The 17,536-nt window shown below is 44.1% G+C and overlaps 1 protein-coding gene across 1 annotated transcript; it reads left to right on the forward strand.

Moving 5' to 3' along the window:
- The first annotated feature begins 9,643 nt into the window (after positions 1-9,643).
- Positions 9,644-13,940, forward strand: MAGEL2 (MAGE family member L2). Its single transcript, XM_004286215.4, has one exon. The coding sequence runs from the start codon at positions 9,915-9,917 to the stop codon at positions 13,491-13,493; it is 3,579 nt and encodes a 1,192-aa protein (XP_004286263.1). The 5' UTR covers positions 9,644-9,914; the 3' UTR covers positions 13,494-13,940.
- The last annotated feature ends 3,596 nt before the right edge of the window (positions 13,941-17,536 follow it).

A 17,536-nucleotide genomic window follows, 5' to 3' on the forward strand; every position in this document is an offset into this window, starting at 1 on the left:
GGATCAATCCAAGAAGAAGATATAACAATTATAAATATATATGCACCCAACATAGGAGCACCTCAATACATAAGGCAACTGCTAACAGCTATAAAAGAAGAAATTGACAGTAACACAATAATAGCGAGGGACTTTAACTCCTCACTTACACCAATGGACAGATCATCCAAATAGAAAAGTAATAAGGAAAAACAAGCTTTATTTTTTTAACATCTTTATTGGAGTATAATTGCTTTACAATGGTGTGTTAGTTTCTGCTTTACAACAAAATGAATCAGTTATATATATACATATGTTCCCATATCTCTTCCCTCTTGTGTCTCCCTCCCTCCCACTCTCCCTATCCCACCCCTCCAGGCAATCACAAAGCACAGAGCTGATCTCCCTGTGCTATGCAGCTGCTTCCCACTAGCTATCTACCTTAAGTTTGGTAGTGTATATATGTCCATGCCTCTCTCTCACTTTGTCACAGCTTACCCTTCCCCCTCCCCATATCTTCAAGTCCAATTTCTAGTAGGTCTGTGTCTTTATTCCTGTCTTACCCCAAGGTTCTTCATGACATTTTTTTTCTTAAATTCCGTATATATGCGTTAGCATACGGTATTTGTCTCTCTCTTTCTGACTTACTTCAATCTGTATGACAGACTCTAGGTCTATCCACCTCATTACAAATAGCTCAATTTTGTTTCTTTTTATGGCTGAGTAATATTCCATTGTATATATGTGCCACATCTTCTTTATCCATTCATCCAATGATGGACACTTAGGTTGTTTCCATCTCCGGGCTATTGTAAATAGAGCTGCAATGAACATTTTGGTACATGACTCTTTTTGAATTATGGTTTTCTCAGGGTATATGCCCAGTAGTGGGATTGCTGGGTCATATGGTAGTTCTATTTGTAGTTTTTTAAGGAATTTCCATACTGTTCTACACAGTGGCTGTATCAATTTACATTCCCACCAACAGTGCAAGAGGGTACCCTTTTCTCCACACCCTCTCCAGCATTTATTGTTTCCAGATTTTTTGATGATGCCCATTCTGACGGGTGTGAGATGATGTCTCATTGTAGTTTTGATTTTCATTTCTCTAATGATTAGTGATGTTGAGCATTCTTTCATGTGTTTGTTGGCAGTCTGTATATCTTCTTTGGAGAAATATCTATTTAGGTCTTCTGCCCATTTTTGGATTGGGTTGTTTGTTTTTTGGTTATTAAGCTGCATGAGCTGCTTATAAATTTTGGAGATTAGCTTTAAATGACACAATAGACCAGATAGATTTAATTGATATTTATAGGACATTTCATCCAAAAACAGCAGATTACACTTTCTTCTCAAATGGATCATGGAACATGCACATGGAACATTCTCCAGGATAGATCACATCTTGGGTCACAAATCAAGCCTCAGTAAGTTTAAGAAAATTGAAATAATATCAAGCATCTTTTCTGACCACAACACTATGAGAGTAAAAATCAGTTACAAGCACAAAAACAGAATTATAGATCAATGAAACAGGATTGAAAGCCCAAAGATAAACCCACGCACCTAGGGTCAACTAATCTTTGACAAAGGAGACAAGGATATAAAATGGAGAAGAGAGTCTCTTCAATAACTGGTGTTCAGAAAACTGGACAGCTACATGTAAAAGAATGAAATTAGAACACTTCCTAACACCATACACAAAAATAAACTCAAAATGGATTAATGACCTAAATGTAACACCGGACACTATAAAACTCTTAGAAGAAAACATTGAAAGAACACTCTTTGACATAAATCACAGCAAGATCTTTTTTGATCCACCTCCTAGAGTAATGGAAATAAAAACCAAAATAAACAAATTGGACATAATGAAACTTAAAAGCTTTTGCACAGCAAAGGAAACTACAAACAAGACATAAAGACAACCCTCAGAATGGAAGAAAATATTTGCAAATGAATCAACGGACAAAGGATTAATCTCCAAAATAAAAAACAACTCCTGCTACTCAATATTAAATAAACAAACAACCGAATCCAAAAATGTGCAGAAGACCTAATAGACATTTCTCCAAAGAAGATATACAGATGGCCAAGAAGCACATGAAAAGCTGCTCAACATCACTAATTATTAGAGAAATGCAAATCAAAACTAGAATGAGGTATCACCTCACAACTGTTAGAATGGGCATCATCAGAAAAATCTAAAAACAACAAATGCTGGAGAGGGTGTGGAGAAAAGGGAACTCTCTTGCACTGTTGGTGGGAATGTAAATTGATACAGCCACTATGGAGAACAATATGGAGTTTCCCTAAAAAACTAAAAATAGAATTACCATATGTTCCAGCAATCCCACTACTGGGCATATACCCAGAGAAATCCATAATTCAAAAAGACACATGCCTGCCGATCTTCACTGCAACACTATTTACCATAGCCAGGTCATGGAAGCAACCTAAATGCCCATCGACAGACAAATGAATAAAGAAGTAGTACATATATACAATGGAATATTACTCAGCTATAAAAAGGAACGAAATTGGGTCATTTGTATAGATGTGGATGGATCTAGAGACTGTCATACAGAATGAAGTAAGTCAGAAAGAGAAAAACAAATATCGTATATTAACACATATATGTGGAACCTAGAAAAGTACAAATGAACCGGTTTGCAGGGCAGAAATTGAGACAGAGATGTAGAGAACAAACGTATTGACGCCAAGGGGGGAAGTGGTGGGGGAGTGGTACTGTGATGAATTGGGAGATTGGGATTGACATATATACACTAATATGTGTAAAATGGATAACTACTAAGAACCTGCTGTATAAAAAAATAAACAAAATTCTTAAATTAAAAAAAAAGACAGGGCTTCGCTGGTGGCACAGTGGTTGAGAGTCTGCCTGCTGATGCAGGGGACATGGGTTCGTGCCCCAGTCCGGGCAGATCCCACATGCCGCGGAGCGGCTGGGCTCGTGGGCCATGACTGCTGAGCCTGTGCATCTGGAGCCTGTGCTCCGCAACGGGAGAGGCCACAACAGTGAGAGGCCCGCGTACCCCCCCCAAAAAAAGGCAACCCAATTAATAAATGGGAAAGAGAATGAAATGCACAAAGATGATATACAAATGGTCTCAAAATACAGCCACTTTGGAAGTCAGTTTTGGTAGCTTCTTACAAAACTAAATATACTCTTATCATACAATCCAGCAATTTTGCTCCCTGGTATTCATGCAAATGAGTTGAAAATGTATGTCAGCAAAGAAATCTTCATGCAAATGTTTATAACAGCTTTATTCATATGTGTCCAAACTTGGATGCTACCAACATGTCCTACAATAGGTGAGTGCTAATAAACTATGGCACCTCCACACAGTAGAATGTTATGCCAAGATAAAAAGAAATGAATCACCTATCCACGGATGTTTATGGAAGCTCTATTCATATTTGCCAAAATTTGGAAGCAACAGAGGTGTCCTTTCATAGGTGAATGGATAAACTGTGGTACATCCAGACAATGGAATATTATTCAGTGCTAAAAATGAAGTAAGCTATCAAGCCATGATAGCTTGGAGAAATCTTAATTGCATATTAGTAGGGGAAAAAAAGCCAATCTGAAAAGTTTACATATTGTGTGATTCCAAGTATATGACATTCTGGAAAAGGCAAAACTATGGAGATCTTAAAAAGGGGGTTTGGGGGGAGGTAGGGTTTGCCTGGGGGTTTGCCGGGGGTTAGGACGGAGGTAGGGTGAATAGCAGAGCACAGAGGATTTTTAGGGTATTGAAATTATTCTGTATGTCATGAAGGTGGATACATGTCATTATACATTTGTCAAAACCCACAGAATGTATAACCCCTAGAGGGAAACTTAATATAAACTACAGACTTTGTATGATAATGATGTGTCTGTAGGTTCATGGATTATAACTCATGACCCTCTGGTGCAGGATGTTGATATTGTGAGAAGTTGTATATGAGTGTGGGACGGGCAAAGATTATATGAGAATTCTCAATTTTGCCCTCAATTTTTTGGAAGCCTACAGCTGCTCAAAACTTATCTATTAATAGGGCTTCCCTGGTGGCACAGTGGTTGAGAGTCCGCCTGCCGATGCAGGGGACCCAGGTTCGTGCCCCGTTCCGGGATGATCCCACATGCCACAGAGCAGCTGGGCCCGTGAGCCATAGCCGCTGAGCCTGCGCGTCCGGAGCCTGTGCTCCGCAACGGGAGAGGCCACAGCAGTGAGAGGCCCGCGTATCACAAAAAAAGAAAAAAAAATTATATTAATAAACAAGCATACAGACAAACAAAAATACGATACAACCATTTCTCACCCACTAGAAAGCTTAAAATCAAAATGGCCAATTACATCAATTTTGGCAAGGATTTGGAGCAAATAGAACTCTCATACATTGCTAAGAGGAGTACAAAATGGTACAATCACAATTTCACATCTGCTAGGATGACCAAAATAAAAATGACTGACAATACAAAATCTTGTAAGGCTGTCAAGCACGTGGAATTCTCATAAGTTCTGGAAGAGTGTATGTAAAACATTCTAACCCAATGGTGGAGAACTGTTGCAGTTCCTTATAAATACACACGTATCTACTTTATGAACCAGTCATCCAGTCTAACATTTACACAAGATACATGAACATGTACTTTAAAAAGAAGAAATTTAGAAGAATTTTCAAAGCAGTCTTTTTTTATACTAGCCCCAAATTGTAAATGTCTCAATGTCAACAGGTAATAGATAAACAAACTGTGCAGTATATAAAGTTGGAGTTCTAGTTGGCATCAGTAAGTAGCAAACTTCTGATACATGCAATATGTTTAAATCTAAAAAAAAAAAGTTGAATCCAGACACAAAAAGAGTATACACTATACTGATCAGATTTATATGAAATTCAAGAACAGGTAAAACTGATATATGGTGAAAGAAATCAGAAAGCAGCTCCCTTTGCACATGAAAAGATGCTCAACATCTCTATTAGAGAAATGCAAATCAAAATTACAATGAGGTCTCACCTCACACCAGTCAGAATAACCATCATCAAAAAGTCTACAAATAACAAATGTTGGAGAGGGTGTGGAGAAAAGGGAACCCTCCTACACTGTCGTTGCGTTGGTGCAGGCACTATGGAAAACAGTATGGAGGTTTCTTAAAAAACTAAAAATAGAGTTTCCATTTGATCCAGCAATCCCACTCCTGGGCATCTATCTGGAGAAAACTCTAATTCGAAAAGATACATGCACCCCAATGTTCACAGCAGCACTATTTACAAGAGCCAGGACATGGAAACAACCCTTGTGCCCATCGACAGATGAACGGATAAAGAAGTTTGGTTGTGTGTATATGTGTGTGTGCATATATATATATATATATATATATATATATATATACACACACACACACACACACACACATATATACAGATACACACACAATGGAATATTACTCAGTCATAAAAAATAATCAAATTTGCAGCAACATGGATGGACCTAGAGATTATCATATGAAGTGAAGTAAATCAAAGATAAATATCATATGATATCACTTATATGTGGAATCTAAAAAAGTAATACAAATGAATCTATATACAAAACAGAAACGGACTCACAGACATAAAAATCAAACTTACAGCTACCAAAGGGGAGAGGGTGGTGGGGAAGGGATAAATCAGGAGTATGGGGTTAACAGATACAAACTACTCTATATAAAATAGATAAGCAACAAGGATTTATTGTTTAGCACAGGGAACTATATTCAATATCTTATAATAACTGATAATGGAAAATAATATTAAAAAATAGCAGTTGCCTTTGGAGGTGAAGGAATTGACTGGAAAAGGGCACATGGACATTTATTTGGTAAAGAAAGTGCTCTTCATCTTGTTTTGACAGATGGTTACTTGGTGACAAAGTTCATTTAACAGAATGCTGTATATCTATGCATTTAACTGTATGTTAATTATGTCTTAAATATTTTTAAAAAGTTTTGGCAACGCTGGTGTAATGGCCAAGAAAGCTCCCTTTGGCAACAAATAGATTTGGCTTCAATTCCAGAATCTGCTATAGATTTCCAGATTTGTGACAAGTTAATTACCATCCTGAGCCTCAATTTCTTGATGTGTAAAATGGGGCCAAACACTTGTGGATTTTGTGAGGAATGTACAGTGTTTGACAGCTTTTAGGGTGGTATTTGGTCAAATAATCACCATTCAATAAATAGTAGTTACACAATTTTAATGAATCTCTCACAATTCTTCTTTCAAATGCCTTGTACTTCTGACATATCCTGTTTTTGTTTTTCTTTTTTCTTTTAGTGCTCTATTTGTTCACTCATGAATCTCCCACACCTTTGGATTTGTTTTTCTTTTCATTGCTGTTGCCAGCATCACACCCCTACCCCCACACTCCAAGCAGAAGTAAGTACTCAGTTATTTGCATCAACTATGACCAATATGAATTTTAAACAATGCAAACAATACTTTATTGCACTAAAAATAGCATATTCGTATCCCTCTGTGTCTATAAGATCCAATGTCAGATTTTTCTCTGTACATAGCACCATGTCAGGCACATACTAAATCCTTAATAAAAGGCATTTCATAAGTAAATAATTTTAGACTTTGTGAAAATCGTAACTATTTTACTCACTTATCAATATTTACACCAAGTCTAACAGCTATCGAGGAGTGAAAGATGGGCGCTTCTAGTGCTAATCTTACACTTTCATTCACTAGCTCCTTACTGAACACTCAGAATGATCTGGGGATAGAAGAGTAAGCAAAACAAGGCTCCAGTCTCTATTCTTTGCATGTTGCAGACAATAAAGAAATGGACAAATTCTTCATACATCTGGCTCAGTGATTTTCCTATTCCTGTTTGTCTCGCCTCATTTCTCCTTCCCCCAATCTTTTCCATTACTTGTGTTATCCTTTTGTTATATACTTATGCAAATACTGAAAACTCCTTTCTAATTAGAAGACAGACACCTACATTCCATGGATGTTTTGTATATACATATATATATATGTGTGTGTGTGTGTGTGTGTCTTTTATTTTCTATGCACCTTGGATTTTTAAGCTGTTTCATGGAGAAGGAAGGGAAGGGAATTTGACAACACTTGGATCAGAGGTATGGAGATGGGAGAGCATATGCACAAAAGGGTGGTGGGACCCTCAGGAAGCTAGAACATTCCACAAGGAGAAGAGGGGTTTTTGGAGACCTATTTAAAGCTTGTAGTTCAAACCCACTAGACTCAGGACATTATTGGGTTTTGCTTTTATCAATATTAAAACAGTCGACCTTCACAAAGGGGCTATATGTCACTCGATTCCTCAGGTGTTACTGACATTGGGAATAGGAAATTTGTCAGTAGCTAGATCATCAAGTGGCCTGGGTCTGAGAGCACTGATTGTCCAAAACAGGCAGATGTATTTTCCAGGGAAGAATAAACCCGATTCACCCACCATTACTGTACCCAGCAGAACCACTGGATTCTCATACCCCAATTTTTCTCAGATAGTTCAATAACATTAACCAAAGAGTTGCAAAGGTGCTACCTTGACTACCTTCCATTTATAATGACACCTACATTGCCCACCCCTTCATAATTCCTGATAATTTGCTTTTGGCTTCTGTATCATCCGTGGGTATAAACTGGGCCTCCTTTGACATAATGGATTTGGTGGGGGTTGACGTTGTGAGGCAGTGCTATTCATTAAGCTCCAACCTCCGTGAGAACAACTGGGCCCTGCTGGTAACCATTTACTGTGTGGGATGATCCACAGCATGGTGGACCAAAAGCTAAATCCGCCGTAATCCTGAAAAAAAAAATGGTTAGTGGGAGAACTTGATCTCTGATGAATTTATATATTGGAATTAGAGGAGGAAAAAGTGCTTTATTGAGGGTAGAAATGTCATAGGCTGAAAAATAAACTGATTTTTCCCAAAGCCATCCACAGCCAGCAACTGTTATGTGACAAGGTTGGTAATAGGGGAACATGAGGGTTATGGGTCCAGAGTTGGCGCCCATGAAGTCGTTAGCTCTAAACCCCATCAAACTGAGAACTCTTATATGGATTGACTATTATTAACCTACAGGAGGGATCTGAAACCATGAGACATGGAATATCCATTCTGTATAAGCATCTTTCTGGGGTTATATAGGCATGACACATCAACAGCCACCAGGGAAGAGCTGCTGGTCTCTGAAAAGAAGATGTTCCTGGGGGATAACAACTCATTTCTCATCCCTTCAATTGCCAGAAAAACTACTGAAACCTCACTCCCAAATTATTATTTCATTATTTAAGGCAATAGTAAACTTGGGAGTGTGTATATGCCTTCACTGGGATTCATAAATTATCAAATTTGAGGAGGAGTGGGGTGTAGCCTTCATCATTCTCGTCTGCCCCCTTGTGGCATCTTTCATGGTTTTTTTTTGTCACTCCAGACTCTTGCCCTAGGCTGCAAATAGCCTCTTCTAAACTAAACATCTTTGATATTTAGTATGTTGTACATTTCCAGAAAACTACCCAACTAGAGCTGAGACTGTCATTTCCTTTCATCATGAAGTAGTATAGTGTTACTCAATACATTTGATGTCTTCTGCTTTATCTGTTAATACATTGTTTGTCTAATTTTTAAACTGATTTGGCTGAGTAGATGTCCCCCCAATTCTGTGTGTTACTCTTCATCTGTTTTTCCTGTATATGAACCATGGATCTATTCATTCACCCATTTTATTACTTTCTAGTGCATTTTTTTTGGTTGTCGCTGTTACCATTTCTTTCTTGCTCTGCAACTGATAAACAAGTAACAGGAAACATACCTGGTCCTTTCATCCCAGTTATTCCATGGGAATTATCCCCCATACTAAAAATGCTTCCTCTCATGGATGTCTGGAACATCTCAATTTCCAGGATCTCTTTCCTTCTCTATTCTTTGCCATCTTTTTTCTCTTCCTGGGTCTGAAAATGCCTGTATCCTCCAAGAAAGACCTTTCATAGGAGTTTCACCCTAAACACTCTTCTTCTGCATCCACAATCCCTGCAACAGCTCTATTTCCATGAAGAGTATCTGGACTCCCAGCTCACTTATCTTCTGAATCCCAAGCCATTATACAGGAGTGTCTGCAGGGTATCTCTCTTTGGCAGGTCCACAGCACTGTAAATGCCCGTGTCCCATCCAATAACCATCAATCTCTCTTCCTACCAGCTTCCACTGTGTCCCTAAGAGAATCATCTACACCAGCAATTTCCCACTTTCCCAGGACACACGTCTCTTTCACACTTACATTAAATTATAATAGCTGCCTACTATCACTCTTGAAATATATATATGTATATATATATATATGTGTGTGTGTGTGTGTGTGTGTGTGTATATATATATATATATATATATATATATATATATATATATATATATATATATATATATTTCCCTTCCTCCGGCTCCAGTTTTGCTGTATCTGAGCTCAGACCACACCATCTCCCCCTTCATGGATACCTTCCATGTTCCCAGTGGTCTGTTCCCAACTCTATAATGCAGTAGAGTGATTTCTAAAACATAAATCTGTTCCTGTCACTCCCCTGTGAAAACTCATCCATGGGGAGTCTGACGAGGCTGCATTTGGGGACTGGACGGAGTGAGGAGGGATCTTGTGTCAGCCAGGATTTCTGGTAGACGCCCCTATGCACTATCCACTTGTGGTGGTCGGGGGCGGAGAAGGGGCGGGATTGAGCCCCCTTCCCCCCTCCTCCTTACTGCGGAAAGCTGCAGAGCTAAGGGCACTCACTTCCTATTCACCAGTCAGCAGGGAGGAATCCTCTCAGCAGCCACGTAGGCATTCTCTTCTCTCTGGAGGAAAAGGCCCAGCAGCTGTCGGAGGAAAAGGCTCACCAGCTGTCAGAGCAAAAGGACATGTCGCAGCTAAGTAAGAATTTGGGTGATTCGAGTCCCCCGGCGGAGGCCCCTAAGCCTCCGGTCTATAGCCGCCCTACGGTTCTGATGCGGGCTCCGCCCGCCTCCTCTCGGGCTCCACCAGTCCCTTGGGATCCACCTCCGATAGATTTGCAGGCTTCATTGGCCGCTTGGCAGGCACCTCAGCCTGCTTGGGAGGCCCCGCAGGGCCAGCCGCCTGCCCCAGTGGCTCCCATGGCCCAACCTCCGGCCCTAGGGGGCCCGATGGTCCAGGCTCCCCCTCTGGGAGGCCCGATGGGCAAGCCTCCAACTCCGGGAGTCCTGATGATCCATCCTCCCCCTCCGGGAGCCCCGATGGCCCAGCCTCCAACTCCGGGAGTCCTGATGATGCATCCTTCAGCTCCCGGAGCCCCAATGGCGCATCCTCCCCCTCCGGGGACCCCAATGGCTCATCCTCCCCCTCCGGGGACCCCGATGGCACATCCTCCCCCTCCTGGGACCCCGATGGTGCATCCTCCCCCTCCGGGGACCCCCATGGCGCATCCTCCCCCTCCGGGGACCCCCATGGCGCATCCTCCCCCTCCGGGGACACCGATGGCTCACCCTCCCCCTCCGGGGACACCGATGGCCCATCCTCCCCCTCCGGGGACCCCTATGGCTCAGCCTCCAGCTCCAGGAGTCCTGATTCCCCAGCCTCTGACTCCGGGAGTCCTGATGGTCCAGCCTCCTGCTCCAGGAGCCCCGATAGCCCAGCCTCCACCCCCGGCACCCTTGATGGCCCAGCCTCCGCCTCCAGGAACCCCGATGGCCAAGCCTCCAGGTCCTGGAGTCCTGATGATCCATCCTGCAGGCTCAAGAGCTCCGATCACCCAGACTCCAGCTACAGGAGCCCCGATGGTGCAGCCGCCTGCGCCGGCCCCACCTGCGCAGCCTATGGCTTCCTGGGCCCCACAGGCTCAGCCTCTGATCCTGCAGATCCAGTCACAGGTTATAAGGGCTCCTCCGCAGGTTCCCCAGGGTCCGCAGGCCCCGCCAGCGCAGCTGGCCACACCCCCGGGCTGGCAGACCACTTCTCCGGGATGGCAGGCCCCACCGCAAGGCTGGCCAGCCACGCCCCTGGGCTGGCAGACCACACAGGTCACCTGGCCTGCTCCAACGATTGCCTGGCAGGCACCTCTACCTGTGCGCCCGGGGCCACCACCCATCCGACCGGGCCCACCGCCCATCCGCCCGGGCCCCCCGCCGGTGCGCCAGGCCCCACCCCCAATCCGCCAGGCACCTCCACTGATCCGCCAGGCACCGCCACCCATCCGACCTGCCCCGCAGGTCCTGGCCACCCCGCCGCCTCTCTGGCAGGCTCTGCCGCCCCCACCACCTCTGCGGCAGGCCCCACAAGCTCGGCTGCCCACCCCGCAGTTGAGGGCGGCTCCACCAATTCGGGCGGCCCCACAGGTGCCGACGGCCCCTCCAGCACTGCAGATGCCCACCGCACCTCCCGCTGTTCCGCAGGCGCCCCCGGCCGTGATGCCAGCCCCTCTGCCGGCCGCACTGTCAGCCCCGCAGGCTGTGCACTGCCCACCCATCATCTGGCAGGCCCCGAAAGGCCAAGCTCCGGTGCCACACGAGATGCCAACCTCAATGGAGTTCCAGGAAGTTCAGCAAGCCCAGGCCAGCCTGGCCTGGCAGGCTCCAAAGGCCCCTGGGCAATTCTGGCAGGCCCTGCCCACCCAGGAGGCCCAGAGGCAGGGCCCACCACTGGTTCAACTGGACCAGCCCTTTCACGGGGCCTCCGCCTCCCAAAAGGCCCTGCAAATCCAGCTACCCACCCAGCAGGCCCAGCCCTCGGGCTCGCAGGCAGAGCTGCCAGCCATGCACCTCCAGCCCTCCTGGCAGGGCCCCCCCTCAGCCTTGCAGGGCCAGCCCGGAGCCCCCTTAGTGGGGGCAAATTTTCCCATGGGCTCTGCTAAATCATTGATGACTCCATCAGGAGAATCCAGGGCCTCCTCTATAGACCGTAGGACCTCTTCAAAAGAACGTAGGACCTCTTCAAAGGAACGCAAGGCTCCTTCAAAGGACCGGATGATCTTCGGTGGCACTTTTTGTGCTCCCAGGGCAATGCCAACTGCTGGAGCACACCTGCCAACTCCCTGGAAAAACTTGCCTGCCGCATCTGAGACCTTTACTGCCACCCCAAGGGTCTTTCCATCTACCTCCCAGTTCCAGCCTGCCTCTTCTAATGCCTTCAAGGGCCCGTCTGCCACCTCAGAGACCCCAAAATCACTGCCACTTGCTCTGCAGGATCCATTTGCCTGCATTGAGGCCTTGCCTGCAGTCCCATGGGTTCCACAGCCCAACGTGAATGCCTCGAAGGCGTCCAAGGCAGGGCCCAGCATCCTGATGGCGACGGCAGCTGCCCCCAAGGCAATGGCCACCACTCAAGAGGCCTCGAAGACCTCCGCTGAGCCTCCACGTCGTTCGGGCAAGGCTACCCGGAAGAAGAAGCATCTGAATACCGAAGAGGAGGATGGCAGGGGCCAGATGCTGAGCATGCGCACCTGGCAGGCCCCCAGGCCCTGGGAAAGTGTGGACTTCAATGACTGGGAGGTTCAAACCCCTATCCAGGTCCTGTGTGACTGGGAGGGCCTGAGCACCTCCCATGGCCTGAGTGGCTGGGAGGGCCCGAGTACCTCCCGGATCCTGAGTGGCTGGGAAGGACCCAGCACTTCTTGGGCCCTGAGTGCCTGGGAGGGCCCGAGCACCTCAAGGGCCCTGGGTCTCTGGGAAAGCCCAGTTAGCCCTCCGTCCTTGATCATCTCTGAGCTCCCTAATCTTGCTCAGGGATTTGGTGCAACCCAAGATGACCCCAAGATGGAGACTCAGCCACTGTCTCCCTTGGATGAGAGAGCAAACGCACTGGTGCAGTTCCTCTTGGTCAAGGACCAAGCCAAGGTGCCCATCAAGCGCTCAGAGATGGTGAAATTCATCATCCGTGAATATAAAGATGAGTGCTTAGAAATCATCAGCCGTGCCAGCCACAAGCTGGAGTGTGTCTTTGGTTATCAATTGAAGGAAATTGATCCCCAAAACCACTCTTATATTCTCATCAACAAGGGTCGGAAGGGTGAAGCAGCGTCATCCTATTTAGACAGGCCCAAGGTAGGACTCCTGATGGTGGTTCTGAGCCTCATCTTTATGAAAGGCAATTGTGTCAGGGAGGACCTGATCTTTACTTTTCTGTACAAGTTAGGGCTGGATGTCCGGGAGACACATGGTCTCTTCGGAAATACAAAGAAGCTCATCACCGAAGTGTTTGTAAGAGAGAAGTACCTAGAGTACAGGAGAATCCCTTTTACTGAGCCAGCAGAATATGAGTTCCTCTGGGGCCCCCGAGCATTCCTCGAAACCAGCAAGATGCTTGTCCTGAAGTTTTTGGCCAAGCTCTATAAGAAAGATCCACGGTGCTGGCCATACCAGTACTATGAAGCGCTGGCAGAGTGTGAGTCTGAAGATTTGGATGAGGATGAGCCTGGCCCCGATGATAAAGCCGATGACCCCACCAGCAGCCCCCCTCCCCGCTAATGTGGTTTAGCCGATATCTCATTGTTCCTTTGGGTCCCCGGCCTGAGGCCACTGACAGGGTGGGGTGGGGGGGACGTTTTGTTTCTGGTGTTTATGTTCCAGTTCTCTGTGTGTAAGTTTGAATTTCAATTTGCTTTCATATCTGCCAAAGCTTTGTACATTTTCATGTGGTGTTGATTTCAACTGGCTACTGTTCTATTTGGTATTTTGGCATCTGTATTTTTAAGTGAGATCTGTGATTCTCTGTTTTGTGTTATAATTGTTATGTTTTGCTATCAGAGTTGTGCTGGCTTTGTGAAATGAATTTGAGAAGCTATCCATCTCATTCTGGTACAGATTATGTAGCATCAAAATAGGCTGTTCTTCGAACGTTAAAATGACTCATCAGTAAAAGCTGTCTGCAGAAAAGTAAATATCTATATCTATATCTATATATAAATATAATTTCAGCATAACATGGAAGTGTTTGTCTTTATTCTAATTTTTATTCTAGATAGTGCGAGCCAAGTTTTACCGTACTCTCCAAATACAGCTGAACATCAAGACAACTACCAGTGATAGTAGAAACCACGGTGACAAAACTGCTTTTCAAAGACAGTGCTACATGCATTGTAATTAGGCAGCGATTGCAATGGGTGGTGAAACGTAAGATTAAAGCAAAAGTAAAACTTAAGTCAGCAAGGCTGGATCAAGAGGAGGTTTTTAATCCTCTTGACTCCTCACAATAATCCTTCAAAGTAGGCATTATTCCCATTTTGTAGGTGAGTGTCTAAGGCTCAAGTAGAATAATTAAATGGGACATGTCTGTGCCAAGGCAATAATGTTGTAATTTGGAGCAGAAAATATTCTTAAGGTTATGTGAGAAGTGAGGACCATCTGCCTGCAGGACCACAGCTACCAAGTTTGTTAGCCACAGGGATGAATTGGCCAAAGGGGCATTGGTCAGTCATGTGGTGGGTGGTGGGTATCCAGCAGCTCAGGAAATGTGGGTTTCATCAACACATTGACACGGGCATTGAAACACACTCCCTGCAAAACATCCAGGTTTAGAACAGGGAAAAGGAAATACCAGGCTTCACTGAACTGGGGATCCTGCAGATTGCAGGCAGTAGGGGGGAAGGAGGCGGACAACACGGAGGTCTAGCTGAAGCTCCTGGGAGGGGCCATCAGTTGTAACATACAGGGGACTTCAGCTGGCAACGTCTGATGTGCTAAATAGCCTTAGTCAGCCTTTGGGTGCAGGGCCTGGTGTGGGAGGGAGTGGATGTGGACAGGAGAGTTTCGGAGAAAGATATTCATGCACACCTGACCAGGCTGGTGTGTGCAAAAGGACTTTCCTGAAGGTACCACTGTCTTCACGTGGATTGGGACCATCAGCGCTTCTGCCATCTCTACTGTCCTAGAAGGATCCAGAACCCCACCCCTAAACCCCCCTTCTCTTGGTGAAGATGAAGTTCCAGAGAGGAGGTAAATGGCAAAAGTGGTATTCGTCTGCCCCCTAGTGGCCTGCCACAGTTCTGTTGCTCCTGCAGTGGCTCAGTGCAGCCCCTGCCGCAGTGAAGAAACACCCCAAATACCCTGGGTTTAGGCTAGTACTTGCTTCATAACCCTTGCCCATAATTCTACTTGCATTTGGGCCCAAACGTTTCTTCTTTTCTCTTATGTCATAGGGCAAGGTGAAACCTCCTCTCCACGTCCAATCCAGTTGCATTTAGGAAGCTGAGTTTCTAGAAGAGGAGATGAACTCATAAGATGCAGAGTCCATTCCCCGACTGCCCCCACCCTGGGACCTGCCTGGCTACAGGGGATCTTTGGTAAGTTGTCCAAGTGACCAGGTTTTCCAGAAATTCTGAAGAAGTTTCTTGTAAGCTCTGTGGTTCAGAGAGTATTGGGCTACTGCCCCAATCAGTCTTTAGTTATTTTGACGACAACAGCAAATGCCCATTGAAGGCAACAGCCCTGTCCCAACTGAGAAGTATCCCCCAAAGAGGCTTTGCTGGGCCAGAAAAGTGACACATAGGTCTAGTATTTCTTATTTGGTTTTAGTTTATTTATTATGTTTTTTATAGTTTTCTCCAAATCACTCACTCATGGGGGACTTGAGCAAGTGGCTTTTTGTGGAGCAAAATTTGGAAAGTAGCATCATATGACTTTGGTGCCATGCTTAAGGTGTGGCTTTACTTCAGGGCAGAAAGGCTCACTTCCCATTGACAATCCTTAATCTCATTTATGCCATCATCGGATATAAAGCAAATACCTAATTTAAGCAATGTCAAGGGCTTAAGACCTGACTAGAGTTAAAATGTAATTAAAGATAAGTTACAATAATAATACAATTGTAACTACAAACAAACAAACTTGACCAAATATTCCACTGAAAGGTTTAAGAAAGAACAGCTTCTTTGGAGAAATGTCATGAAAAACCTAGGGGTGAAACAGGAATAAAGACACAGACTTACTAGAGAATGGACTTGAGGCTATGGGGAGGGGGAAGGGTAAACGGTGACAAAGCGATAGAGAGGCATGGATATATATACACTACCAAGCGTAAGGTAGATAGCTAGTGGGAAGCAGCCGCATAGCACAGGGAGATCAGCTCGGTGCTTTGTGACCGCCTGGAGGGGTGGGATAGGGAGGGTGGGAGGGAGGGAGACGCAAGTTGGAAGAGATATGGGAATGTATGTATATATATAGCTGATTCATTTTGTTGTGAAGCTGAAACTAACATACCATTGTAGAGCAATTATACTCCAATAAAGATGTTAAAAAAAAAAAAAAACTAGGGGAGAAAAAAAAGAAAGAAAAAAAAAAAAAGAAAGAACAGCTGACATTATGAAATCAGAAGGCAGAAAACAAAAATCCAGGAAAATGGGAAACTACAGGGTAAGAAGCAATGAGAGAAAATTCAAGACCCATTATTTCAAAGTTCTAAAATATAGATAAATTTAGTATGAAGATTTTTATTGTAAAATGAAGAAACCTAAAACCTCTATAAACTAATGGGCAAAAGATAACAGGTGACAAAAAACAAAAGAAATACAAATGGAAAATGACATTGTAAACTGTTTCACCTCACTAATACGTGAGGACAATATTACCTATTATAAATATTAGACCAGTATTCCAGCTTTCATTTATTAAATTAGCATAGAATGAAATAAAAGCCCATGGAATATCCAATGCAAATAAAGTTATCATGAAACTGGCACCCAGTTTATATGGCTGATGAAACTATAAATTACTACAAATTACCCTGAAATAAATTCAGTCAACTGCATCTCCAAGAGATTTAAAAATATTAACACTATCTTACCTACAAATTCTTCATATAGGAATATATTGAATGGAAATAATCTGTAGTGGGGGCAGAAGCTTTTTCACAAGGAAAACTACTCAGGAAAGTGGAGGAGACATTATGATATGCACAGCTGCCCTCCACCCCCATACAAACATACCAGCATCAAGGTGGTCCAGTGAGCTTTCTGCTGAAAAGACCAAAGGCTTCCTCAGAAAACCACGTGCAGTTTTCTCCAGCACAAAATTGTGTGCAGCAAAGCAGAGACATGAAATCTGTGCCTGAAAAATTTGAAAGTGGGTGCTAGCAGGTTCCCATCAAAGCTGTGGAATGATCTCAGCCATTTCCGATTAAGCTGTAGACTCTTCAAGAAGAGAAATTTAAAATGTTTCCCAAAGTGGTGGAATCCAGGCACTGTTGTACAGGATGTTAAGTTATAAGCAAGGTAATATCTTAGGATGCTTACCTAGAAATGATGATCTGAATTTTAGAATAATACAGGGAATGGTAAAGCAGGGAATGGTAACTAATCCCATGGGTGCACCACAAATTCAAGTGAGTGGGCACATTTTTTGGTACCAATAAATAAGTACATTGGTATATCAAAATTAAAAAAAGAGAGAGAGAGAGAGAGAGGGAGAGAGAGAGAAGCCCTACTGTATAGCACAGGGGACTCTGCTCAATATTCTGTAACAACCTAAATGGGAATAGAGTTTGAAAAAGAATATATACATGTATATGTATAACT

The sequence above is a fragment of the Orcinus orca genome, chromosome 2 (assembly GCF_937001465.1).
Source record: "Orcinus orca chromosome 2, mOrcOrc1.1, whole genome shotgun sequence".
Classification (NCBI taxonomy): domain Eukaryota; kingdom Metazoa; phylum Chordata; class Mammalia; order Artiodactyla; family Delphinidae; genus Orcinus; species Orcinus orca.

Coding starts and splice junctions, on each gene's coding strand:
- MAGEL2 (XM_004286215.4), top strand. CDS start 9,915: ATGTCGCAGCTAAGTAAGAATTTGGGTGATTCGAGTCCCCCGGCGGAG.